The following is a 26,875-nucleotide window of genomic DNA, read 5'->3' as shown; positions in this document are numbered from 1 at the left end:
GCCGTCTGGTACAAACGCACCCAGATAGAGTGGGGTCACGCGCCGGAGTTGGCCTAATAACCCAGGCAACGCACGAGCGGCACGATGCACCCAGTACCGTATGTTTGGGCGTGCCAGTCGTGGCGTTGCGGATCAGGCTGAGCTGATGGCAGACCGCGCACGCACGCGCGTACGGCTGAGGCCCAGACGGACACCAGGTCCCAGTACCAGGAGAGGACCGTATGGCTGCCCGGAGATCAACCTGGCAGGAGCAGGAGAGGGAAATCGAGCCGGGAACAACTCGTACGTTCAGGGACGTCATGGAGCGGTGCACGGCGCGCCGGGCGGACCCGCACCCGCACCCGCGCGAGCGAACTCGTAGGCAGGCGGCACGGAGACGAGAAATGGAGCTTGAAGGAATCGGCATCAGCTCAACCACAATCGTCTTCCTTCTCGCCCGCCGTGACACGGACGGATCCTTGATTCTTCTTGTCTTCTGCTCACATCAGACGATAGGAGAGGGATCGAAGGGAAGAACAAACTCAAAGGCCATGTCTTGCCGATAAGCAGGCCCGGGTTCGTTCCCTCGAGTGGCCTGTTGATGCAACACAAAATCAAAAATATGGCCCCGTGACCACAGCCTCAGTTCGCCGGCGCTTTGCCCGAAGCGGACAGCAAAGAACACGGTGCCAATCTTGCTCCGGCAGCAATGTTTGTTGAGCCCTTGCATAAATCTAAAGCACCTGACACGAAATCTCACAACATGACGAGAAAGCCTAATCTCACCGTCTCAAGGAGACGACAGGAATCATTCCGGCCAAAGCTCCGTCGACTACATCTAGACAGACGAATTCAAAGAAAAGCGCTGCCATCCGTCCGAGCACCGCACTTGCGATGGCTAAAATAACCCTAAACTAAACTATTAACCAAAGCGGAGGCACCAGGAGTCTGCCGGATCGGCAGGCAAAGAGAACACGAATGCACGAGCTTGCCGGTGAAGGCTGAAGAGAAGAATTTGCCTTAACCGTTTAGGTTCAGGGAAGAAAAAACAAGATGATCTTCGTGGCATAGCACCTGCATTTTGTATCAAAGATGACAAATTTATTAGATAGCCCAAAAGATAAGGAAATCGGATATGCATGAAAACGAAAACCAACATTCCAAAGAAACCGATGAAAACCATTAGAAAAAGATGTTTTGAAGTTTCGGAAAAACCTGGAAAAAAAAATACGGGACATTAAGAGGATGATGTTTTATTGCCACACAAAATTTCAAGTTGAAACAAATTATAATATGTGAGCTACGAAAAAGACAAAATCGGCGTTGAATAGCGCCGAACAATAATGTGACTATTCAGGACAGAATTTGTCTTTTTCATAGCTTACATCTCGTAATATGTTTCAATTTAAAATTTTGTGTGGCAAAAAAAATCACCCTTTTAACATCCCGTATTTTTTTTGGATTTTTTTGAAACTTCAAAATATGGTTTCTAGAAAGTTCTTATTGAATTGGTTTTCGTATGACATTCTCCCATGAAGTGTGATATTCTCCCATGAATGTCCACGTAGAGGATCTTTCTACCATACCGTGTCTCTACTCTGCTTCACCTTTGAGCACACGAAGCAGCCACGACCACCTTTGCCGCCCCGGCGGTTCTACTGGTCAGCTTGCTTGCTCGGCCGCATAAAAACACGTGCTTTGTCACACACGACAACATCCTCCGCTTGAGCCTTCCCGCACGGCTCACCCAAATAGCCTGGACTCATCCCCCGAGCGCCTTGCGAGCCACCGCCAGGAGAGGACCAAGAAGCCACCCACTCCGAGAAGCCCGCTCAGCTCAAAAGCGCCGCCCGCCCGGGGAGCTCCCCCGCACGCAATGAGCGGCGCACTGCCCGCACCACACCGGCCAACGACGACCAGCAGGTGGAGATGCTGCTAGCCGCGACGGCCTGCTGCTTCCTCGCCGACGAGGCCAAGAAGAGCCAGGACGGCGGCGGCGGGGGCGGGGGAGGGGGAGGGGGAGGAGGAGGGCTGGGGATTAGCCCGGTGGTCCTGGTCGTGGTGCTGGTGCTGGCGGCGCTCGTGTTCGTCTCCGGCCTGCTGCACCTGCTGGTCCGGTTCCTGCGGTGGCGCGCCCGCGCGCGCACCGGGGCGACGGAGGATGGGGGCAGCGAGGTGGACGGAGGAGGCGGAGGCCGGGGGGCTGGGGAGGAGTCGGCGCTGCAGCGGCAGCTGCAGCAGCTGTTCCACCTGCACGACTCCGGGCTGGACCAGGCCGTCATCGACGCGCTGCCGGTGTTCCTCTACGGGGAGGTGGTGGTCGGCGCGGGCGCCAAGGAGCCGTTCGACTGCGCGGTGTGCCTGTGCGAGTTCGCCGGCGACGACCGGCTGCGGCTGCTGCCGCTGTGCGGCCACGCGTTCCACATCGACTGCATCGACACCTGGCTGCTCTCCAACTCCACCTGCCCGCTCTGCCGCCGCGTGCTCGCGGCCGACGACGGCGGCGGCGACGCGGCCCTCCTGCTCGACGAGGGGTGGGGGCGGGAGGGGGAGGGCGCGGTGTTCCCCGTCCGCCTCGGCAAGTTCAAGAGCACGGCCAGGGCGGCCGGCCACGTCCAGCACGACGGCGGCGGCATTGTGGCGGCGGAGGAGGGCGACGCGGGCAGCAGCAGCAGCAGCCTGGACGCCAGGCGGTGCTACTCCATGGGCTCCTACCAGTACGTGCTCGCCGAGGCCAGCCTGCAGGTGTCCGTCCACCGGCGGCACGGCGACGGCGGCGCCGCGGAGAGGATGAGGGGCCCGAGAGGGGTCGTCGCGAACCCGGCCGGCCTTGGCGGCGGGGGCGGCGGCGAGGGGAAGAGGATCGGGGCCGGCAGCAAGGGCGACAGCTTCTCGGTGTCCAAGATCTGGCAGTGGCCGCGCAACGGCAAGGGGAAGCTCCCCGTGCTCGCGTCCGACGGCTCGCCGGCGGTGGACGGCGCGCTGCAGTGGCCGAGGAGGAGCGTCGGGGAGTCGTGACACCATGAATGAAAAGAAGAAGAAAAAAATGCTGTTTTTTTTGTTTTCTTGGTACGGTGCACCGCGTTCGTACTTGGTTGCGACTTGCAAACTCTCTAGAGCTAATTTCTAGTACTAGAAGTACGAGTGTTTTTGACTGCTCTTGAATCTGCTGATGATCACCATTAGTACGTATGTGCTTGCAAAACTACTGTGCTGCCGGTTTTAGAAATTCAGGGTGGCCTTCTAGGTTCATGATGAACTCTACTCATTTCTTCTCTTCTTTCTTTTTGGATTTTTTGAGGGAAACAATTTCTTCTGGTTAGAACTGCAAGTAAATCTCCCTCTAGAATTGCCATTGGAAGTACCTGTACCGAAATCACCAGGCCGTATTAGGTAGTGCTCACGCCCTTTTCGAAATGCAAGGTGCGCTTGATTTTGCGGAAATGTAAGGCACGCTTGATTTTACACGGTTTTATTTGTAGATGGAACATGTATAAACGGTGTTGTCGTATTTCTATCGCATTTTATTTTTAGAACTAATTTTATATACATAAAAGAGTGAAAATCGTAACCTACAGTCATGTAATGAAGACCAGAAAAAGTTCATGGTGCCTTGCAGAAAAGGAGGGAATGCTGCTAGTACCATGCTTGCTAGCCATAATAAAGCGACAACGATAACTGGCGACGTTAGCTGGGAGGGGATGGCAAGCGAACGTTAATTTTCTTTTTTGCCAATTTTATCTGCAAAATTTCCCTTCTTTCTAAAATTTGCCATGCATTTCTGAAGGAACTGCCAACCTCGCACAACTAGTAAACTTGTCTCATCTACTAAAATGTCCAGATTTGCTGTCCTAAAAATAGGTATGCTCGCGCGCGTAGTTGCACTAGTATAAAAACTGCTGACTACCCCATCAAATACTCCCACAAGAGCGACTTTCAAAGTGCCGGTTACCTACTTCCAAATTTTCAGTACCCCATCAAATACTCCCAACTCTCAGGCAGTACGATTTTGTTTAGTGGGAGTACGTTCGACTTAGGCAAGCAAAGCGCGTGCACACGGGCGTTGCTTCACCTGGAAGCTCTTCCTTTTTCTTGGAAGACTCCTTTTTTTCGAAACTTTTTCTTGCAAGACTCTGATGAGAACGGAAGCGATGAGCCTGCACGCATGGCACAAGTGCACAGCCTTCACTCTAAATCACCCTCAATCCTCAATCTCGCGGGTGAGTGGTAATGCGACGCTACTGGATGTTATATGTTCTTGTTTTCCAAGTGAATGAGATTAAATTATATCTCATCTGAATGATACTCCCATAGTTAATGGCTGCGTCGACAGGTATGGTATGGTGGGCGCATCGCATCGGCCAAAACCGCGCGCCGATTCTGCCGCTGAGGACACGCTCGTAAAGCTGGCAGCTGCAGCTGCAAGAGACCGTAAATTAACTACAGTTTGCGGCTCGGCCCATCGCTTGGACTGCAGCGCTTATCGCGTAGTGGTAGCCTCATGTGACGACGCGCGGGGCCTCGTTTGGTCGTGCGTCCGTATCCGCCGTTAAATGAATCATAATAATACTGAGATTCAGTGAGGTGGCGGGATACATCCATCGGCGTCAATGCCATCTTTCCTTTTCCTTTTAGCTGGTTTTGGTAGGCGATGCTGCGACGGCCGGAAAGCTGGGTTTTGCCCTAGAGATGCAATGCAACTTACTGTGCTGTCCAAGATGGATGGACCCGATTTTATTTTACTCCTACTTTGTAATAATTTCCCAACAGGCGGCATCTTCCCAACCCGGGCACGCTGGCCGAAATCAGCGTGCGTGTCCGGATGTGTGCAAAGAGTTAATGGAGAACAGCGAGGTGAGGCCATATCCACCGCGCGACCCAAAACCGTCCGGGTCTGTCCGTTTGCGTTTAAACGGACAAATGAATGCGCAACCCCACCGTAAAAAGACGCCCGCTTCTGGTCCGCTTTGCCCCATCCCGAGCCTAAATTTGGTTCGACTTTGCGGTCGAGCGGACAGCGAACGGATGCTTTCTCGTCCGCCCCGTCCGCTCTTGTCCGGGCCTAGACCCACTTGTCAACCTCCATCGGTCTCTCTCTCTCTCCTTTTTCTCTCTCTTTCTTTCTCTTTCTGGAGCACGCCCGCGTCGGCCTCTCCTCGCTCGCGCACCTCGCAGGACCAGCAGCAGCTGCAGTCCCCGCCGGCGCTCGTCTTCGCAGAACGTGGGCGGTGGGCGGGCGAGCGGGCGCACGCGTGGGCAGGGAGCGTGAGGCGCGGCAGCGAGCGAGCGGGCGCGCAGGCTACGGCGCGCGCGGCACGGCGAGCAGGCGGGCGCATGGGACGGGGCGGGGCGCGCGGCGCACGGTGAGGCAGGGCGCGAGCTCACGGCGGGCTGGGCATGGCGCGGCTGTGCACAGGGCAGGCGCGGCCGAACTTGCGGCAGGCAGACAGGGGCGGGGCGAGCGGCAGGCGAAGTGGCACGCAGCCGTGCACGGGGCAGGCACGGGCAGGGCACTGGCACGCTGCGGGGGGCACGAGCTTGCGGCGGGGCTGCTGCTGGCGAGGCGGCGCAGGCTTTGGGCGCGGCAGGCGCGAGGACATGGTGGGTGTAGTGGAGGCGGACAAATTGGGGTCGCCTGCAGCATTGGGCGCCTGCAACTTTAGCCGGACACGCATGTCTATTTTGACACTCACTGCTATCCCAAACGGACGAAATCCGGACAAAGCGGACGTCTGGATAGGGTCTTGCGCTGGAGTTGGCCTGACAAACGCACCGCTGCACAGCACCATTGCATACGGATACGGACAGACAGGCAAAGATGGAAATGCGAGGTGACGAGCGAGGGTGAAGGGCTCCTGCCTCTCCTGAACGCCCGGTAGGAGTACTGGCGGAAGCAGCTGGTATCCCGGAGTGGCGCTGAACGGAACTGAATGCTGATGCGATCAATCGATCGCATTGAAGCGTGCAACCGGCCTGACACTGACGTTGATGGAGGGATCATGCATTCATACATGGCCCGGACGCGGCACCAACTTTCACAGCCCGATCACATCACATTTATGGAGCGCACCCAGCCACCCACACACTTTTTTCATATGGGTCGTATGTGCAAAGCTAGATCAGTTGCCGTTCCAGATGCTCACATGGCCAAGGATTTTCGTAAAAATAATCATGATGATGATGAAAAAGTCTGTAATAAAGGTGTAAGATGCACCTGAATAGCTATGCACCGTACCAACCTGGCTTCCACCGAACAAACCGGTTGGGTTTCGAATTTCAAATGGGGTTGGCAAATGCTGTGCAAATGTAAAATCCTCCCTGACAGATGGTTGGATGAAGGGCCATGTATCATGTATGCAAGATATTCTGAACCCACGAGTTCGGTTAGACGAAAACAGGTAATTACATTGAAGAACAAACATCATGGTGTAAATACAAGACACTGGTCTGCTGCCGACTGTGAATGAGCGGGAGGCCGGAAATTTTGGTTATCCTCCGACTGTGAATGATATACAGCTTTGTATGAATACATTTTGCCAAAACTGGAGGTGTGTTGTCATTAATCGCTGCAAGCTACTATACAGTATAGGTAAAGGGTAAATAGCAAAAACCAGCTACTAGTGTACATAACTTACTAGTGATCGGAAAAAAGCAGCACAAGAGGAAGAAATGATGATGGGAGGGCTAGAAAAGGAAAACTCGCCTTTGCCAGCAGAGCAGCACACTCAAAACGAAAGAGCTACTATCACAACATTATAGACACAGGTGGCACTACAACCTGGCGGGGAAATTGCTGATTTGCCCTTGCTCCAGCCTCTCCTCGCCGTTCACTTTGTACGAAATCCGGATCCGCATCGCAAGTGGTTTCTGTGAGGCAGGCAATTCAAAACCACGCATTATATAAATCGCAAGAAAACAAAAGATAACCACAAACTCGCAAGTTCACAACATAATTCAAGTCTGCAGAAAGAATCATTAGGCTGACTATAGGACGCCCTAGTAATGGATCGAGTAGGATTAGCAAGTTCCAATAAAACTGATGGATCATCCAGAGATGCAAGAATATTCTAACTGACAACTACCCACATGTGGTGTGCAAATCAGCAAATGACCCATGTGGCCATTTATGAATTCAGGGACACAGCATGCTGCACCTAGCATTATCTCCATATATTTTGTTTTCCTTTTTGAACAAATCTATGTTTCACTGTTGATAGACGCATGATGGAATGAACATTAATCAGTAGGTGTAAAAAATCTTCTTTAAGAACTGAAGTATAACCAAATGACAGATCAGTGGCTGTACGGGATACACCATATAAGTGGGAAACATGTTAGAAGCAGTTATCTTTGGCACACGGATGAGATCTATAATACTTTCAGGACCATGCAAAAAATGAGTTAAAATTACTTAGGCTCTTTCAAGCTTATAAAGAAACTACCAGTAGTCAAAGAAAACCAGAAAATAAGTCATATTCCCCTCTGACAGGCATACTGTCAAATACCTGCCCATGTTGATTATTAGTGACACTGAGGCTTTGCGTAATTGAACCATTTCCACTGGCCGGAAGGGTGCTGCTGCTTGCTGGGTCCAAGCGCAACTGGATGAACTGAAATACAGATTTGCACAGGCAGATGGACTGTCAATCTCTAGCATGTGATCAATAACCAGTAATGCAGACTACACCGCTGTTCACAAATACCAATAGAATTAAAAGCGTCCTATCACCCACTTGTCATTTGCAAACAAATTTCAGCACACATTTTAATTAGTGATCTTAAAGGAACACGAAAAAAAAAACTGAACTGCATATCAACCAGGATGCCGATGCCTGAGAATTTGAGAGTAGATACAGAAGTAATTTGTTTTATGACAGAGCTTTATCTGAGAAGAAAAGATAAATTAATGACCAATTACTATATGGCGTTTGACCAAACAAACAAGTTAGTAATTATAGATTTACCACAGAAACCAAACTAGACAAATCATATAGTTAATTCTTAAGTGCAAGTGTGCGTCAACATATTTTTTTTAATGAGAAGATCCGCTGCTGGGAAGGATTAGTAGCAGAGGGACAACATTTCAAACTTCATAGGTACTACCTTTGGTACAGCTGCCTGAAACATGAAATTGGTCAATGTAACAGATGTCAAATTTGTAAAGCTGGCATGCATTGTAGTCTCTTGAGGCTTTCCAGGCTGCTTTTTAAAATTGAAGGTCATCTTCAAAGTTGCACTCTGGAAAGCTGTGATTGAAGGGTAAGCTGCATTCACATCTGGTGATCAAACACAAGTAGAGTAATGGTTAATTTCCTAATGACTAGGAACGCTGCTAGATAATCAAGTGACAGGGGCGGACCAGGAAGTGGTGTACTTGGGGACAAACCATCAAGAAGATCGATAACTTGAGGTGTTCCAGGAGCATGTTTAGTCACTGCTGCACGGTGCTACATAAATTAAGTATGGATGACAGACAGGGCAGAAATATGCAAAATATTATCAATACAGTTACTTTACCTTGGCCAGGAGAGCTTATGTTTGATGTTGCCAGCGGACCATTTTGTACAGGATATGAACCAATAGATAGAAGATCCATCAGAATATCTGTACTTGCAGACGGCGCTCCACCTGACATAAACCAGGAATGACATCATAAGGAAGACTCAAACCAGCAATGTACACTACAAACAGTACACATATACAGCTAAGAATCAACACGAGGGCCTGTTTAGGACAGCTCAACATATCTCAGAACTGGCACAATACCGAGCATTCCAAAACAAGACATTGTTCAAGCAATAATCCCTCGTCAAATATGCATTACTGACAAATCAGTACCAAATTTCAGAAACCAGAATCACTAAACAGGTGATAGAACATCACTTGCTTCATTTGTGCTAAAAGAGAGACGTCAGAAGTAAATTTATGTGAAATAAAAAGAATAGAGTCAAAACCTGCGGTAGATGTATCAATCAAGCCGATGCCCAAAAGATCCTGTAGGAAATCATTAGGTGCGGTACTAGGGGCAGAAGTAGTCACGGGAGCATCATCCGAACTTAGATCAAGTAAGTCAGCCAACGGAGCTGGTGGTGGTTTCACTGCACCATTTGGAACCTTAAGTGAGCCTCCAGAAGCAGCGGATGGAGCAGACTTAGTTAATGAAACAGTTGCTCGTGAAGAAGCGGCTCTCTTCAACAAATAACTAGCTTCATCTAATACAGGCATTCGCTCAAGCAAAGATGATCTGCACGCCAACCAACATTCACAAGATTACTATTTTTCATGAAGAGCTATGATACTAGTGCATATTCTGAGCAATAATGACTAGTAGCTGTCACCTACTTTATAGACTGATGCCTTTGTATAATGGAATTAAATTCGATTGATCTTTGCTGCAGCTCAAGCACAGTATTCCCTTTATTCTGCACAACAATTGCTTGTATCCTCCTGCAATAATAACAGGAAGGTGACAAAATCACTTTAGTAATAGATAACATAAACCACATACTCCAAGTCCAAGGCATACACAAAAAAGATAGCATAAACAGAAATTTGGAAAAAAAAAGGCTAGCAAATGAGGCTTCCAGCAAACTGAAGCTCCAGCATTAACATTGTCAGCGTGCCTACCATCGTAGAACCGAATGAACAGAATGATACACTTAGTTTTGTCACGTCGCCAGGAAACTACATTGTAAGTGTCGTAGTTAATTAGTCACGTCACCAACACTTATTTTATTTAGTATAGGCTCATGAAAAAGAAACCAATTCATGAGAAATTGATGCACCATGATAACAAGACAACAAAGATAAAAAATGTAAGCTTGCGACATTTTCAACTTATATTTGTCATAAATCGCATCGTCTTCATAGTAAACATGTATAATCGGTAAGCACAGATAGCTCATGCGCATGTGTAAGTGGAACATAGAGATGAGAATTGGTAAGTAGATGACCCAATTAACTCCGCCTATGTCTTCTAGGCATAGCCGGTCCCAAGCCCGGGTAAAGGAGGAGGGTTGTGATAGGCTTGGCGAGCCAACGTAAAAACTAGCCAGTCCCATGGGTATGAAACCTAGTACTAGGATGGGTGACCTCCTGGGAAGTCCTCGTGAAAGGGTTTCATATCTAAGGGTTGTGATAGGCTTGGCGAGCCAACGTAAAAACTAGCCAGTCCTTTGGGTATGAAACCCATTTGGGCGAGAGTAGTACTAGGATGGGTGACCTCCTGGGAAGTCCTCGTGAAAGGGTTTTATATCTAGCCTGCCCCAACTTGTTTGGGACAAAAGGCTTAGTAAATGAATGTAAATGAAATGACCCAATTATCATAGCCGGCGGTATTGTCTACAAAGTAGAACCATGAAACAAGGCAACTTAATTCATGGGGCTTCGCCAGTTTTTGCTAAAAGCCAAGTCGCATTTGAATAATGCAGTAGGTTATCCAACAACAATGCAAGGTCAAGTTGAGTAATAGCTTACTTTGAAGTTTGCGGAAATCGTGAGGAAAGCTTCAAAAGAGCAACGAGACACATAGCCCGTGTTGTAACATCCACAGAGTAGCGCTTAAGAGCTAGCTCTAGAGCATCCACAGCTTCAGATTCTGTTACCTGAACAAGTTCAGGCATTGGCCAAACCATTTGACAATAGTAGAACTGAAGCGCACTACTATTAAATGAAATACAGAGAAATGACAGCATCCACTGGGAAAACATTGAACTAATGAACTGAACTAACACTCTAAAAAAAAGTCATCATTCAGCACTGAAACATTTATGCAGACGTGTGGCGAAATGAATGATTAAGTAACTTTTCTGGTGACAACCGCTACAGCTAATATAGGTGATCATGAAGATGATGTGAGGAACAGACAAGTAAATCCATGAGCTACTCCTTATCAGCCTTAAATATGGACTAAATCAGCAGTTCAAGCACAGTGGATGCACATTGTGTGTGTAGAAAGTAAACAAGAATATGTAGTACTACAAAAGGAAGTTCTCATCACATGGTGAGTAGTGGTGTTTCAACAGAAAAGGCATCAGCCAATTACTATGGCTGGTAAAAAAAATCAACTCACCGTGATTGGTTCCTCCACATCCAGCATACTAATATTGTTGACCAGCATCTCACCATATTCACCAATGCACCAAACAGCTACCCTGACTAAGCTTTCCTACACAGTTCAAAGTAGAAGAGATACATGCGCTTCAGATAGGGTGAAAATTGATCCCATGGTTTACCAAGAATACAAATTATGCCTCCATACCTGTGTACCAGATGCTTGCAATGCTTTGTATAATGATCTGACCGAGTATCCTTGAAGTTCAGGCGCATTGCTTATCAGAACTATAAGAGCATGCCATACATCATCCTTCACAAAGTTTCCAGTCTGTGGATAGACAAGGGTATATTCTAAATTTGCATATCCATGACCCATGGAGAGAAAAATGGCTGAAAAATGTATTTATGCACGTACCAGCGTTAAAACCTTGAACATCTGGTCTAAGTACCATAGCTTATCTTGAGAAAACCTGTTAGAATTACAAAACTGTTATTATTTTGTAATCAACATGTTATAAGAAAGTTGTAAATCAAACAGGATAGGTATGGATCTAAAAGCAAGTTGATAATTAACATGTGATGCAATTAAGCAATAGTAAGGGGGTAAGGGAATGAATCACAGCTTCATGTGATTGTCAAAATTGAATAAAAGGCATGAAAAAGACCCAAGGATAGATTTCTGAACTATTTTTATTTTATGTTATAGCCTGTAAAAGATAGCATGAAATGACAGAAAATTTGTTAGAAGATGCTATCTTATAGTATATCCAACATGACACCTAGAGTTAGGTTCACATCATGATATTCTCCCCAGTGCTTAAAGCCTTCTGCTATATTCCAACAGGCAAAAGAACGAGCAGTTGAAAAGACAAGGACTAAAAATACCAAATGAAATAAAGAAACTGCCCCCTCTTGTTAACCTGATTTGTATACCCTTAGTTTAACTTCCATTGTCACCCTATGGGGAGGAGAACAAATTACAGTACAACAAGAAAATTCCATCATTTATTTCATTAGGTGAACAAAAATTTAATTGTTCCAAGACATATGTAACAACAGTGATGTACAACCAATCTTTGGAGCAACTAGGGTAGCAAATCAGATGTTCTTCCAAAAGCCAGTAGAGATGATGAATGTGCCAAGACTTACTTTTCAACTATTGAGCATATTTTTGCCGTGAGGTCTTCCTTGAAGTCATCATCACTTACTTCTAGGTAATCAACAAGCTCCTTAGTCAAAGGCTTTACATTCGTGTCATTGACGAGTAGGTAAACAAGTTCAAGGGCCCTTTTGCGAATAGAGACATCTGCATCCTGAGAGTGCATACGTGATTGCAAATTTTTAAGGGGAAGAAAAAGGAATCCCCAGAAGAAAAACAATAAGCCTAAAGCATATTACACCATAGAACTGTATGATTGATTACCTTGACACACTCCAATATTGTTACCCTGTGCCTCTGCACTGCTAGTGTGTCCACTGCCATGGCCTTCATTAGCATATTCAGAGCAACGTATCTGAAAACACAGTGTCCATAGTAAGTAAAGTATCTATTATCTATTAAGCTTTTAAAGCAGCAGAAAAAGATCCCCCAACATTCGTCCACATGGGCCAAAAAATATATTGTAGTGGGTCCAGATTATAATGGCGGAGAATTAAGAGATAAGGGAGATCTTTAAGATGGAATCATCTTGGGCCTCCAGAATTGACATTAACTCTAAGTTTTTGACCTATGGGAAAACAAACAGCTGAACTAATACCAGATATGATTATACAGATCAAATCTAGCCCTGCAAATGAGTACCGCATGGGTCACTCTCCTAATTACATTTACGGGAGATTGTAGAATATTTTAAAACAACTTGATGGTGCAAGTGCTCTATTCATTTCTGAAATTCGAGAACAATTGTATTCATATAACCAGCAAGTAATAGTGGTTGGAACTATGCTCGTCTGCTACAGAGACAAGTCAGAACTCCAGACCCAAAAATAGCCCAAAAAACCACAAATAATTAACCTCTTTGTTACGATGGGTATCAGTTATCCAAGAGCGAGAGGAAATTTACCTTATATTGTTATCACGGTTGGACAAGAATCTACCCAAAATATTAATTGCCAGCACACGCAGACCACTAGTAGCTTCAATGCCCATTATGGTCTCAACACATTCATATAAAATAGCGTTTCCAGCATTTTTGTTTGACTCAGTTTTCGTTGCAACCTGGAAATCCAGTACATGTGTTAACTATGAACTACCAGTATAAGATACACAGGGGGCAAGTGTAACGGATAACCAAGAAACAAGCTATTAAAAATAATAACACAGCAAAGGCAAAAAAATAGTCATGCTACCAGGTTTCATAGTCCATGTATAACAGTACTCTTAGCAAGACCTAAGTGGAAGAATGCCTAAAAGAAGTTATAAATTGCTAGTAGTAGTTTCATTACAGGGGAGAGATCATTTTGCTGTACAGCATGTGACTAATGTTCATATGTAGCTTGTAACAACAAATATCTAGTTCACTAATTTGATGGGAGCTTATGGACTCTGAATTGAAATTTTGTTTCGTGTAAAACCAAGGATGAACAAATTACCTGGGCAAGAATATCATTCACATGCTCGCTGCAGTCTGCATCCCCTTGACCCAATGTCCGCATGAGTCTAAGAACTCGGATGTGCAAGAATGGATCTGTGATGCCAGCAATGTCATATTCAGGAGCATATGAACTGTTGGACACGTCTCTCAGTATCCGGACCAACCCTTCGACGGAGTGCTGAAACAGCAAGATTTTGTCAGAATGCTAAATAATTATTGTCAAAAATATATATAAATATTTGCAATAGTCTTGCATGTACTACTCTGTACCAAAATATAAGACGTTTTGTAGGCTAAACTAGCCTACAAAAACGTCTTATTTTTTGATACAGAGGGAGTACAATCTAACAAGAATTTTATGAATATAGTTATAGACAAGAACACAGAAATGTTTTTGCTTCTTTTGGTGAACACAACATTGGAAACGAACATTTACCAAATAATGATGAAAATATTATAGCAATGATGTAAAATGACATTGTTGCATCAATGCATCACCGAATGAACGATCTGAAGGAGCAGGGACTGGGACCGATGCTAATGGTTTCCGCTATGGTCCATAAAATAGTGCTGTTACCTTTCTCAAGTACTCCAATGCTTCTCTGCTTGCTTTACAGAGTTCTGTACAGAGCTGGACAACAGATATCAGAACCCCGTGATGTTTTTCCTTGAGTAAGGATGCAGCAGAACCCATGAAGTTCTCTGCCAAATCTGGAACTTTTCTTACAATCCGTATAGAGCACAAGGCAGCCTACAAACAGGAGTGGTATATAATCAATAATAGTCGTCCCAAAAATATTCTAAGACTACCCAAAACGAGCAACACCTACGCAGAATGAAAACAACAAGACAAGAAATGCGCAGAATGTAAGCTTCGAAAAAATGATGGTATTGATTAGAACACCCCAGAAGTAACGAGTTGGTGTTTGAGTGCAAAATTACTGATGCTAAACTACCTATAGCATACAGGTACACTATCATGTAGGCCTTCTCAGTTCTTATGCAAGGGATGGAAGGAGCATTGCAGGTTTGAAGCATACAAATAATAACTAGTATCAGACTACTGCCATGGTGCTCAAAACAGTCTTTAGAAGGGACTGAAGTATCATGATAAAAAGATGGGCACCTTCTTCTTCGTGTTTGGGTCCCTAGTTTGCAACAGCCTCTCCACCTCGGGCGCCAGGTCGCGCGCCATTTCGGCGGAACAAATGTTCCCCAGGGCACAGAGCGCAAGGCCCACGATGAACTGGTTGGAGTGGTTAAGATCTCTGCCCACGTTAAGTACTAGCAATTACTCAAAGATCAGCATGGCATTGTATAACAATATCGACGAACAAGCGGCGGCAAATGTAAGCAAGCATAGGCGGGCGAGTCGGATACTGCTTGAGGGAGTTGGTGACGAGCATGAGGACCTCCTGCCGCTCGTCGAGCAGCAGCGTGAGGCCGAGGTAGCCGATGCGCTTCTCGGGGAAGCCCGAGGCGGCGATGAGCTTGAGGCACTCCATCTGGCCGAAATGCGTGGGGTAGCCGAGCATGTGGATGAACATGAGCTTGGCCATGTTGCGGTGGCGGTAGTCCTGGTCGTTGTCGCTGATGGCCGCCCTGATGGCCGCGCACTCGCGCCGCACCACCGCGCGCTCCTCGGCGGCCGTCTTGGAGGCGCGTATCGCGCGTATCATGTCCCTGCAGAGACGCCACGGGGCGATGTTACACGACGCGACGGATCTAAGGGGGGCGCTGGGCGGGCGGACGGGCGCGATCCGAGGAGACTCACCGGAGACGCGTGCCGGAGGAGAAGGGGTTGAGGGAGAGGTCCATGGCGACGTCCTCGACGATCCTCTCGACGGAGTCCGGAGGGGAGTCTCGCCGTCGGGGGGCGGGGCGGGGCGGAGGAGGAAGACCACGGCGACGGCCGGGTGGATCTGGACGTGGGCGGTGGACCGGTGGTGCGAATTGCGAAGAGGCCCCTGGCTTTGTTATTTTAGTCCATCTGGGGAATAGTTGGGCATTTGGGATCAAATCTCGCCGTGCTGATCTCACTGGCCACTAAATTCCTAGTGTTAGTGCTCAGCATCACGGTTGATTTTTTTATTCAATCGGTGACAAATTACCCACTTGCTTGGTTTTTGCGGTCACATGGTGGACAATTATTTCTTGAGACATAGTAATAGTATATAAATCTAAATGCAGCATAAAAATAACAGTTAGGGATGAAAACGAAGCGGAAACGGACGAAAATGAGTGCTACCACATTTATTTTCATATATTATTGCAGAAGCGGCAACAAATACAGAAACCGCGGAATGAATAGGAAAAAGATACTATCGGAAACAGACACGGAGCGATACAAAGCGGACACGGAATCAAAAGTGGGCATTGACCGGAACTTAACAACCCATCATAGAGAAATACACACAAAAACAAACAAATTTAATGAATTATTAACGTGGCTATAAAATAATATCATTATGTTAGCAGCTTAACATGGTATTGTAGTAGTATTGGACAACTGCATATAAGGTCAAGCTCGGTACACGTGTGTTAGTAGAAGTTCTGTCTCAAATGATCCATTCTACTAACTGTGTCATTGTGTGTTAGTTTGATGGTTGGGCTAGAAAGCAGCTATAGGTCTATAGTAAAAACGCAAATTTCATATTCACGGAAACGGGAAGTTCAATTTCCATGTCTGTTCCACCGGAAAACACCGTTCCATTTTTGTTTTCGTTTTCACGTAAAAAAAATTCATTTCCACTTTCATTTTGCAAATTTCCGTTTTCATATTCGTATTTGCCCTTCGTTTTCATTTTTCCTCCGGAAAAGCGAAAAGTTTCCACTTCATTTTTAGAAACACCTAAGATCCAAGAAAATACAAAGTAACTCCTATGACTAATAATTACAATGAAATCTTTTGAAATCATCTTCTTCGTGGTAGCAATCTCTGCTCGAAGAAATACTCCAAGAACTTTGATAAAGAAGCTGCAATTGGGTTGGAGCAACGATGTTGTCACTCTTTCACCCGCACGAACATTACCAATAATGATTTTTGAAAGCGCTTGAGTCGCCCATCCAAAAAGATGGGAAGTCTTAACCGATGAACGTACTTGGGACGGGGATGATCCCCTAGAAGTGCAGACCAACAAATCAATATATCATCATCATGGTGTCGATGCAAGATTTCACCTCGACAAAGAATCAGACCAACAAAAAAAGCTTGACACAGCAACATAAACTCATCAGATTCAAATAATCGAATCTGCGAGGACAGAAAACTCTCAAACCTCATGGCAACGCCAAAAGGATAAGAGGAAAATTATTCTCACAAAACTATAATGTTCACTGGACGTTGACGAAAAACATAAAGATCTTAAAGATCCGAGGTCCCGCCACCTCTCAGTGCCAAGATGGCAGCCGGAGGCGAGGGGACCTAAATTTCTCATATGGCGGCGAAGACGGCGGCACGTGAAAACCCTAGCAGATGTTGATATCAAGGATCTTTGATACTGAAATATGTTATATATGGAACACATGTATATTTTGCTTTGTGTAGACATACGAGGGCTTTATAACCATTAAACTAACAAGTTGCGTCTATTGTGTGGTTACCTAAAATATGTTTTGCGTGGTTTGTGTACATAATAACTCATCTATCAGGAAATAAAAGATGCACTTGAAAACAAAACATCCAATTCACTTTGTAGACTCGTGAAACCCTCGACATCTCTGTAGAAATACCATGTCCATGCTACTGAGATTATCCACATGTTAAGGTCACCTCCTCCAAGTCCTCTTGTAATAAAAAAATCTCACACACATAACATGGATTTATTTTGTAATTCCTGGGAGTTATGATTCACTAGTCAATCGTCGAATTCTTAGATATTGTGATCAAAAGTTGATCACAAGAACGATTGCATACTGTTGCAAGTAGATATAAGAACTACCACAACATAAACGACTAGCTGGTAATGAGGTTTACATACGTGTTGGGAACATAGTAAAAGCTACTATACTTACCATCAGCGTATTACCTTTGTGTTTATCTTCATACTTTACTTTATAATTTAGTAAATTGTTCTATACTCTGGCCTATTTGCATCATGTTTGTTGCAAGGAGGTTGTTCATAGAACAACAACTATTGTTCGGTGTTATGAATAACACAAGGGACATACTCCCATTCCAAATGGGGCGCATGTTATAAATATGTATGATAATACTAAACATTCATAGCACTGGTGCTAAATGTTGCAAGGCTAAAAAGATTACTACACATGTGTGGCACTGCATTCAGTCACATAGGAGAAACCCGTGTGGAGAAATTCCATAGTGATGGGTTTGTTTAAGTCATTTAATTAAGAATTATTTTACAATTGCAACTTTTGTTCAAAAGTAAAGTGACTAAAATACCGTTCACAAGCCATAAGTAACAAACGACAAACTTATTGATAAAATACATACAGATGTGCATAGTTTGATAACTGCTACCTCTTGAGCTTGTGTTGGTTTTTCCCTTGAAGACGAAAGGGTGATGCAGCAAAGTAGCGTAAGTATTTCCCTCAGTTTTGAGAACCAATGTATCAATCCAGTAGGAGACAATGCGACAAGCCACCGAATACCTGCACAAACAAACACCAACTTGCAACCAACGCGACAATGGGGTTGTCAATCCCTTCATTGTTATTCACAAAGTGAGATCTGATAGAGATGGATAAATGGTAAAGGAATATTTTTGGTATTTTTGGTTTATGGAACGAAAAGTAAAAGATTGCAAAAAAAAGTAAATCGGAAACTAAAATTGTAGATCGAAAACTTATATGATGGAAAATAGACCCGGGGGCCATAGGTTTCACTAGAGGCTTCTCTCAAGAAAGGAATTATTACGGTGGGTGAACAAATTACTGCCGAGCAATTGATAAAAAACGCAAAGTTATGACGATATCTAAGGCAATGATCATGAATATAGGCATCACGTCTGTGTCAAGTAGACCGAAACGATTATGCATCTACTATTATTACTCTACACATCAATCGCTATCCAGCATGTATCTAGAGTATTAAGTTCATAAAGAACGGAGTACGCATTAAGCAAGACAACATGATGTAGAGGAATTAGAGCAACTCTAGCAGACCCCCAAAAATACGACCCGCGAAACGCGTTTGCGGTTTGACGAAGATCGCGTTTGCGGGTCAAAAACATGCGTGGCCGAGCAGAACCCGTATCTAAACCTGCATAATTTGAAAAAAATACTTTCGCGGGAGAAATTGCACAAACATAGTTCATCACATAATACATAGTTCATCACATGATCAACAAACTACAAGCATAGCTATACTACCGATAACCCACAAGTATAGGGGATCGCAACAGTTTTCGAGGATAGAGTATTCAACCAAATTTTTTGATTCGATACAAGGGGAGCCAAAGAATATTCTCAAGTATTTAGCAGCTGAGTTGTCAATTCACCACACCTGGAAACTTAATATCTGCAGCAAAGTATTTAGTAGCAAAGTAATATGATAGTAGTGGTAACGGTAGCAAAAGGTAATTATAGCAAAAGTAGTGTTTTTGGTATTTTGTAGTGGTGATAGTAATAGCAACGGAAAAGTAAATAAGCGAAGAACAGTATATGAAAAGCTCGTAGACAATGGATCGGTGATGGAGAATTATGCCGGATGCGGTTCATCGTGTAACAATCATAACATAGGGTGACACAGAACTAGCTCCAATTCATCAATATAATGTAGGCATGCATTCCGAATATAGTCATACGTGCTTATGGAAAAGAACTTGCATGGCATCTTTTGTCCTACCCTACCATGGCAGCGGGGTCCTAATGGAAACTAAGGGATATTAAGGCCTCCTTTTAATAAAGTACCAAAACAAAGCATTAGCACATAGTGAATACATGAACTCCTCAAACTATGGTCATCACTGGTAAGTATCCCGATTATTGTCACTTCGGGGTTAACGGATCATAACACATAATAAGTGACTATAGACTTGCAAGATAGGATCAAGAACTCTCATATATTGATGAAAACATAATAGGTTCAGATCTGAAATCATGGCACTCGGGCCCTAGTGACAAGCATTAAGCATAGCAAAGTCATAGCAACATCAATCTCAGAACATAGTGGATACTAGGGATCAAACCCTAACAAAACTAACTCGATTACATGATAGATCTCATCCAACCCATCACCGTCCAGCAAGCCTACGGTGGAATTACTCACGCACGGCGGTGAGCATCGTGAAATTGGTGATGGAGGATGGTTGATGATGACGATGGCGACGGATTTCCCTCTCTGGAGCCCCGAACGGACTCCACATCAACCCTCCCGAGAGGTTTTAGGGCTTGGCGGCGGCTCCGTGTCGTAAAACGCGATGGTTTCTTCTCTCTGGTTTTTTCTCTTCGAAACCAAATATATAGAGTTGGAGTTGAGGTCGGAGGAGCTCCAGGGGGGCCACGAGGTAGGGGGGCGCACCCCCCACCCTCGTGGACAGGTGGTGGGCCCCCTGGTCTTCATCTTTTGCATGGATTTTTTATTATTTCCGAATAGATGTTCCATGAAGTTTCAGGTCATTCCGAGAACTTTTGTTTCTGCACATAAATAACACCATAGCAATTCTGCTAAAAATAACGTCAATCCGGGTTAGTTCAATTCAAATCATGCAAGTTAGAGTCCAAAACAAGGGCAAAAGTGTTTGGAAAAGTAGATACAACGGAGACGTATTAACTCCCCAAAGCTTAAACCTTTGCTTATCCTCAAGCAATTCAGTTGATAAACTGAAAGTGATAAAGAAAAACTTATACAAACTATGTTTGCTCTTATTGTTGTAAATATGTAAAGCCAGCATTCAAGTTTTCAGCAAAGATTATGACTAACCACATTCACAATAACGCTTAGGTCTCAAGTTTACTCATATCAATGGCATAATCAACTAGCGAGCAATAATAATAAATCTCGGATGACAACACTTTCTCAAAACAATCATAATATGATATAACAAGATGGTATCTCGCTAGCCCTTTCTGAGACTGCAAAACATAAATGCAGAGCACCTTTAAAGATCGAGGACTGACTAGACATTGTAATTCATGGTAAAAGAGATCCAGTCAAGTCATACTCAATGTAAACTAACAATAATGAATGCAAATGACAGTGGTGCTCTCCAACTGGTGCTTTTTAATAAGAAGATGATGACTCAAATAGATAGGCCCTTCATAGAGGGAAGCAGGAATTTGTAGAGGTGTCAGAGCTCGGTTTTGAAATAGAGATGAATAATATTTTGAGCGGTATACTTTCATTGTCAACATAACAATCAAGAGATGGCGATATCTTCCATGCTACACACATTATAGGCGGTTCCCAAACAGAATGGTAAAGTTTATACTCCCCCTCCACCAACAAGCATCAATCCATGGCTTGCTCAAAACAACGAGTGTCTCCAACTAACAATAGTCCCAGGGGGAGTTTTGTTTGCAATTATTTTGATTTAGTTTGCATAAAGCATGGGACTGGGCATCCCGGTGACCAGCCACTTTCTCGTGAGTGAGGAGCGGAGTCCACTTCTCTTGAGAATAACCCGCCTAACATGGAAGATACGGACAACCCTAATTGATACATGAGCTATTCGAGCATACAAAATAGGATATTTATTTGAAGGTTTAGAGTTTGGCACATACAAATTTACTTGGAACGACAGGTAGATACCGTATATAGGTAGGTATGGTGGACTCATATGGAATAACTTTGGGGTTTATGGAGTTGGATGCACAAGAAGTATTCCCGCTTAGTACAGGTAAAGGCTAGCAAAAGACTGGGAAGCGACCAGCTAGAGAGCGACAACAGTCATGAACATGCATTAAAATTAATCAACACCGAATGCAAGCATGAGTAGGATATAATCCACCATGAACATAAATATCGTGAAGGCTATGTTGATTTTGTTTCAACTGCATGCGTGAACATGCGCCAAGTCAAGTCACTTAAATCATTCAGAGGAGGATACCACCCTATCATACCGCATCACAACCATTTTAATAGCATGTTGGCATGCAAGGTAAACCATTATAAGCTCCTAGCTAATCAAGCATGGCACAAGAAACTATGATCTCTAGTTGTCATTGCAAACATCTTTATTGATAATAGGCTGAATCAGGAACGATGAACTAATCATATTTACAAAAACAAGAGAGGTCGAGTTCATACCAGCTTTTCTCATCTCAGTCAGTCCATCATATACCGTCATAATTGCCTTTCACTTGCATGACTGAATAGTGTGAATAATAATAATAGTGCACGTGCATTGGACTAAGCTAGAATCTGCAAGCATTCAATAAATAGGAGAAGACAAGGCAATATGGGCTCTTTTGTCAGATCAACAATAATGCATATAAGAGCTACTTCAACAATTTAATTATGGTCTTCTCCTATCGACCCCCAAAGAAAAGAAAAGAAATAAAACTATTTACACGGGAAAGCTCCCAACAAGCAAAAGAAGAACAAGAAATCTTTTTGGGTTTTCTTTTTAATTAATACTACAAGCATGGAAGTAAACTAATTAAAAGCTACAACTATTTTTTTTGGTTTTTCTTAAGGTTTATTAAACACACAAGAAGAAAGCATAAAAACAAAAATAAACTAGCATGATGATACAATGAAAAAGTATGAGCACCGATATCTAGCATTGAGTGTGTGAGCATGAGTGTAATGTCGGTGGGAAATACGTACTCCCCCAAGCTTAGGCTTTTGGCCTAAGTTGGTCTATGGCCACGGTTGGCCTGGCGGATATCCATAATAATAGTTGGGGTCGTACTGAGATGAAGAAGACTCTTATTGCCACTGGTTGGCAATCATCTCCGGATCCCAATGGTAATTAGACTGTCGTGGAGGATCAACTTGTGGTTCCGACTCTGGCTCTGTGGCTGATGTAGGGTTCCGGTAGGCGTGAATAGCCTCTAATGGAATAAGGTACTGGCCTGAAGATAAATCAAACAAGGAAGGAGCAGGCAGGGTAATAGTCTCAGGATGATGTTTATGAAAGAACAATTTGTATTTAAGCTCCCCTTCCCTATTCTTAACAATAAAACAGTGTGCCACCATACTCTTATAATCTAAATAAACACGAGGCAACAATTTTTCTTCCTTCTCATAATGCCTAATGGGTATGTTAAAATGTGCAGCTAGGCGTGAAGCATATATGCCTCCAAAGATGGGGCCCTTTGTACGGTTCAGACTTAACCGTTTAGCAATAATATCGCCCATACTAACAGAGTTACCACTGAATAAACCGTGGAACAAAATAATAATATCAGGAACACTAAGGTTTCCATAGTTTCCGCGACCAATTAAGCAACGACTAGCAAATATTGCAAAGTAGCGTAAAACAGGAAAATGTATGCTAGTGATTCGTGCATCGGAAAGCTTCCTCGTTTCCCCTACAGTGATGGTATCAATAAACCCATCCACATCGCCGCGATGTGGTTCCTCTGTTGTGCCCTCGAAAGGGACCAGACAAACCCGACAAAAATCATAAAGTGACATCTCCTTATGCTCATCATATAAATAAAACTCCACCGTACGTGGTGAGCTCCTAGAATGGAAATGAAAGTTTTGCACAAAGATATTTGTGAGTAAGAGATACTGGTCGTGTTGGTCGTGGAGGAAAGCGGTGAGGCCTGCATTCTCAGCCAATTCATAAAAATCATCATAAATCCTGGCTGCTCTCAAGAATTCATTGGAAGGCCATTCACACGGCCGAACCTCCGCGGTGCGAGGCAGGTTATACTTGGGCTTCGCTGCCTTTTCATTTTGCTTTTCCTTCAAGCTTCGGCTCGATGAGCCCCTCAAAAATGTCTTCATTATTTTATGAAAAATTCTGAAATTTTTAGTAACTTCAAAATAAAAGTAAACCAAACTCAACAAAATTGATAGCCACTACTCCTACAAGTGCCTAGAGCCTATATCATGCATCAAAACTACTTTTGACCATATAAATTTGACATGCAAGCTCAAGAACAGGGTCACCTAAGCAGCACAAATTTGCAATGAATAAAGCACTAGAACAAAAACTAATTGGACCAATGGAGGAGTCACATACCAAGGAACAATCTCCCCAAGCAGTTTTGTGAGAGGTGCTTTGAGCAAGGAGATCGAAAATGGCAGCAAAATGAGCTTGGACTCGGGTTTGAGCTGGATATTCGTGTTTGTGGGAGGAAGAAGGAGTGTGTGGGTGCAGGAATAAGTGGAGGAGGGCCACCGTGGGCCCATGAGGCAGGGGGGCTGATACGTCTCCAATGTATCTATAATTTTTGATTGCTCCATGCTATATTATCTACTGTTTTAGACATTATTGGGCTTTATTTTCCACTTTTATATTATTTTTGGGACTAACCTATTAACTGGAGGCCCAACCCAGAATTGTTGTTTTTTGCTTGTTTTAGGGTTTCAAAGAAAGGGAAAATCAAACGGAGTCCAAATGGAATGAAACCTTCAGAAACGTGATTTTCTCATCAGATAAGATCCAGGAGACTTGGACCCTCCGTCAAGAAAGCCACGAGGTGCTCACGAGGGTAGGGGCGCGCCCCTGCCTCGTGGGCCCCTCGAAGCTCCACCGACGTACTTCTTCCTCCTATATATATCCACGTACCTCCAAACGATCGGGGACAGAGCCAAAAACCTAATTCCACCGCCGCAACTTTCTGTATCCACGAGATCCCATCTTGGGGCCTGTTCCGGAGCTCCGCCGGAGGGGGCATCGATCACGGAGGGCTTCTACATCATCATCCAAGCCCCTCCGATGAAGTGTGAGTAGTTTACTGCAGACCTACGGGTCCATAGCTAGTAGCTAGATGGCTTCTTCTCTCTTTTTGGATCTCAACACAATGTTCTCCCCCTCTCTCGTGGAGATCTATTCGATGTAATCTTCTTTTTGCGGTGTGTTTGTTGAGAACGATGAATTGTGGGTTTATGATCAAGTATATCTATGAATAATATTTGAATCTTCTCTGAATTCTTTTATGTATGATTGGTTATCTTTGCAAGCCTCTTCGAATTATCAGTTTGGTTTGGCCTACTAGATTGGTTGTTCTTGCCATGGGAGAAGTGCTTAGCTTTGGGTTCAATCTTGCGGTGTCCTTTCCCAGTGACAGAAGGGGCAGGAAGGCACGTATTGTATTGTTGCCATCGAGGATAACAAGATGGGTTTTTTATCATATTGCGTGAAACTATCCCTCTACATCATGTCATCTTGCTTAAGGCATTACTCTGTTTTTAACTTAATACTCTAGATGCATGTTGGATAGCGGTCGATGAGTGGAGTAATAGTAGTAGATGCAGAATCATTTCGGTCTACTTGTCTCAGATGTGATGCCTATATACACGATCATACCTAGATATTCTCATAACTATGCTCAATTCTATCAATTGCTCAACAGTAATTTGTTCACCCACCGTAGAATACTTATGCTCTTGAGAGAAGCCACTAGTGAAACCTATGGCCCCCGGGTCTCTTTCTCATCATATCAATCTCCATCACTTTACTATTGCTTTGTTTTTACTTTGCTTTTACTTTATTTACTTTGCATCTCTATACCAAAAATACCAAAAAAATATTATTTATCATCTCTATTAGATCTCACTTTCGTAAGTGACCATGAAGGGATTGACAACCCCTAAGCGCGTTGGTTGCGTTGAGCTATTGTTTTTGTGTAGGTACGAGGGACTCGAGCGTAGCCTCCTACTGGATTGATACCTTGGTTCTCAAAAACTGAGGGAAATACTTACGCTACTTCGATGCATCATCCCTTCCTCTTCGGGGAAATCCAACGCAATGCTCAAGAGGTAGCAAGAAGAATTTCTGGGGCTGATGCCGGGGAGTCTGCGCAAAAGTCAACATACCAAGTACCCATCACAATCCATATCTCCCGCATTACATTATTTTCCATTTGCCTCTTGTTTTCCTCTCCCCCAATTCACCCTTGCCGTTTTATTCGCCCTCTCTCTTTATCCTCCCTCTCTATTTGCCTCTTTTGCCCGTTTGCTCTTGTTTGCTCGTGTGTTAGTTTGCTTGCTTGTCGTTATGGCTAGTTCTTTACCTCCTGCCTCTATGTCTGAAATTGGGGATACCATTGTGGATAAAGATTTTGATGCTCCCACTAAAGAACCCACTATCTCACATATAAAAAGATTTCGTGTTGGTAGCGGTAATATTATTGGAAAAGGAGTTATTCAAGATTTCTTTACTTGTGCCAGTGCTTTACCTTCTATGGGTAGTTCTATTCTTCATAGAACTAGTAGTCTTGCGGACGCTATTGCCATGCTTGTAGTTGAACTTGAGAGGCAATTCATGCACTTGCATCCTTCTATACAAAGGAGTTTCCTAGAATTTTCTAATATTGAGCATTCTTCTGTTAAGCGTGCCGTTACTATCTTTTTGGCTCATGAGTTTCGATTCATAATTAAAGAGGCCAAAGAAATCTTTGCGCACTATAGGGTGGATGCTTGCCGTCCTCCCATAGATATTATCCTCTTTGATCAAGAAGAAATAATGTGTTTTCAATCTCTAGACTATGTTGCTTTCAATGAAAATCTTAGAAAAAGGGTTCCTACCAATGTTTTAGTTGATAGAATTTCTAAACTTAATAATGATTTAGCTATTCGAGATAATGAATTGGGATATTTTCTTGAATATAGGCTCACAAAGTTCTGTCAAAAGAATGCTTATAATGATGAATTGGTTGTGCAATATGAAGGACCAAAGGAGGAACCTATACCTCCCAAGGTTGATCTTGGAGACTTTTGTCCCAACAAATTTAGCCCTTTTGATTACTTTTGCTTGCCTCAAAGAAAACTTGCTGCTGAACGTAGAGAATATGAAATGAGTTTTAACAATCTATCTTACTATTGTGGCAATACCTAGATCTATTCTTGCTTATTATGCCTAGCCACGGGCGTTAAACGATAGCGCTTGTTGGGAGGCAACCCAATTTTATTTTTATTCCTTGATTTTTGCTCCTGTTTAGTAATAAACAAATTATCTAGCCTATGTTTTGGTTGTGTTTTTTGTGTTTAATTAGTGTTTGTGCCAAGTAGAACCATTGGGAAGACTTGGGGAAAGTCTTGTTGAACTTGCTGTAAAAAACAGAAACTTTAGCGCTCACGAGAACTGCTGTCATTTTTATTTGGAAAGTGATATTTAGTTAATTATTTTTGCAGATGATTAATAGATAAATTCCTCACGTCC

General features: G+C 44.1%; 2 protein-coding genes across 5 annotated transcripts; one reads left to right on the top strand and one right to left on the bottom strand.

The window, feature by feature from the left end:
• The first annotated feature begins 1,603 nt into the window (after nt 1-1,603).
• On the top strand, nt 1,604-3,231 carry LOC123149460 (RING-H2 finger protein ATL47). Its single transcript, XM_044569110.1, has one exon. The coding sequence runs from the start codon at nt 1,909-1,911 to the stop codon at nt 2,995-2,997; it is 1,089 nt and encodes a 362-aa protein (XP_044425045.1). The 5' UTR covers nt 1,604-1,908; the 3' UTR covers nt 2,998-3,231.
• Nucleotides 3,232-6,363: 3,132 nt separating this feature from the next.
• On the bottom strand, nt 6,364-15,641 carry LOC123148630 (AP-1 complex subunit gamma-2). 4 transcript variants are annotated; one of them, XM_044568099.1, is made up of 19 exons: nt 15,403-15,641; nt 15,009-15,311; nt 14,755-14,896; nt 14,206-14,379; nt 13,627-13,806; nt 13,098-13,252; nt 12,458-12,548; nt 12,184-12,347; nt 11,450-11,504; nt 11,240-11,362; nt 11,051-11,146; nt 10,456-10,583; nt 9,322-9,426; nt 8,934-9,223; nt 8,497-8,607; nt 8,339-8,416; nt 8,083-8,255; nt 7,485-7,589; nt 6,364-6,846 (listed from the first exon to the last, which is right to left on the bottom strand). In XM_044568099.1, the coding sequence occupies exons 1-19, from the start codon at nt 15,444-15,446 to the stop codon at nt 6,751-6,753; spliced, it is 2,613 nt and encodes an 870-aa protein (XP_044424034.1). In that variant the 5' UTR covers nt 15,447-15,641; the 3' UTR covers nt 6,364-6,750. The 4 variants fall into 4 exon arrangements, with proteins under 4 accessions (XP_044424034.1, XP_044424036.1, XP_044424035.1 ...); XM_044568101.1 differs by having other exon boundaries at nt 8,354-8,416; XM_044568100.1 differs by having other exon boundaries at nt 8,339-8,413.
• Nucleotides 15,642-26,875: the final 11,234 nt, after the last annotated feature.

The sequence above is a fragment of the Triticum aestivum genome, chromosome 7A (assembly GCF_018294505.1).
Source record: "Triticum aestivum cultivar Chinese Spring chromosome 7A, IWGSC CS RefSeq v2.1, whole genome shotgun sequence".
NCBI classification, from domain to species: domain Eukaryota; kingdom Viridiplantae; phylum Streptophyta; class Magnoliopsida; order Poales; family Poaceae; genus Triticum; species Triticum aestivum.
The sequence above is the reverse complement of the archived record's forward strand: the minus strand, read 5'-3'. Positions and strand labels throughout refer to the sequence as shown.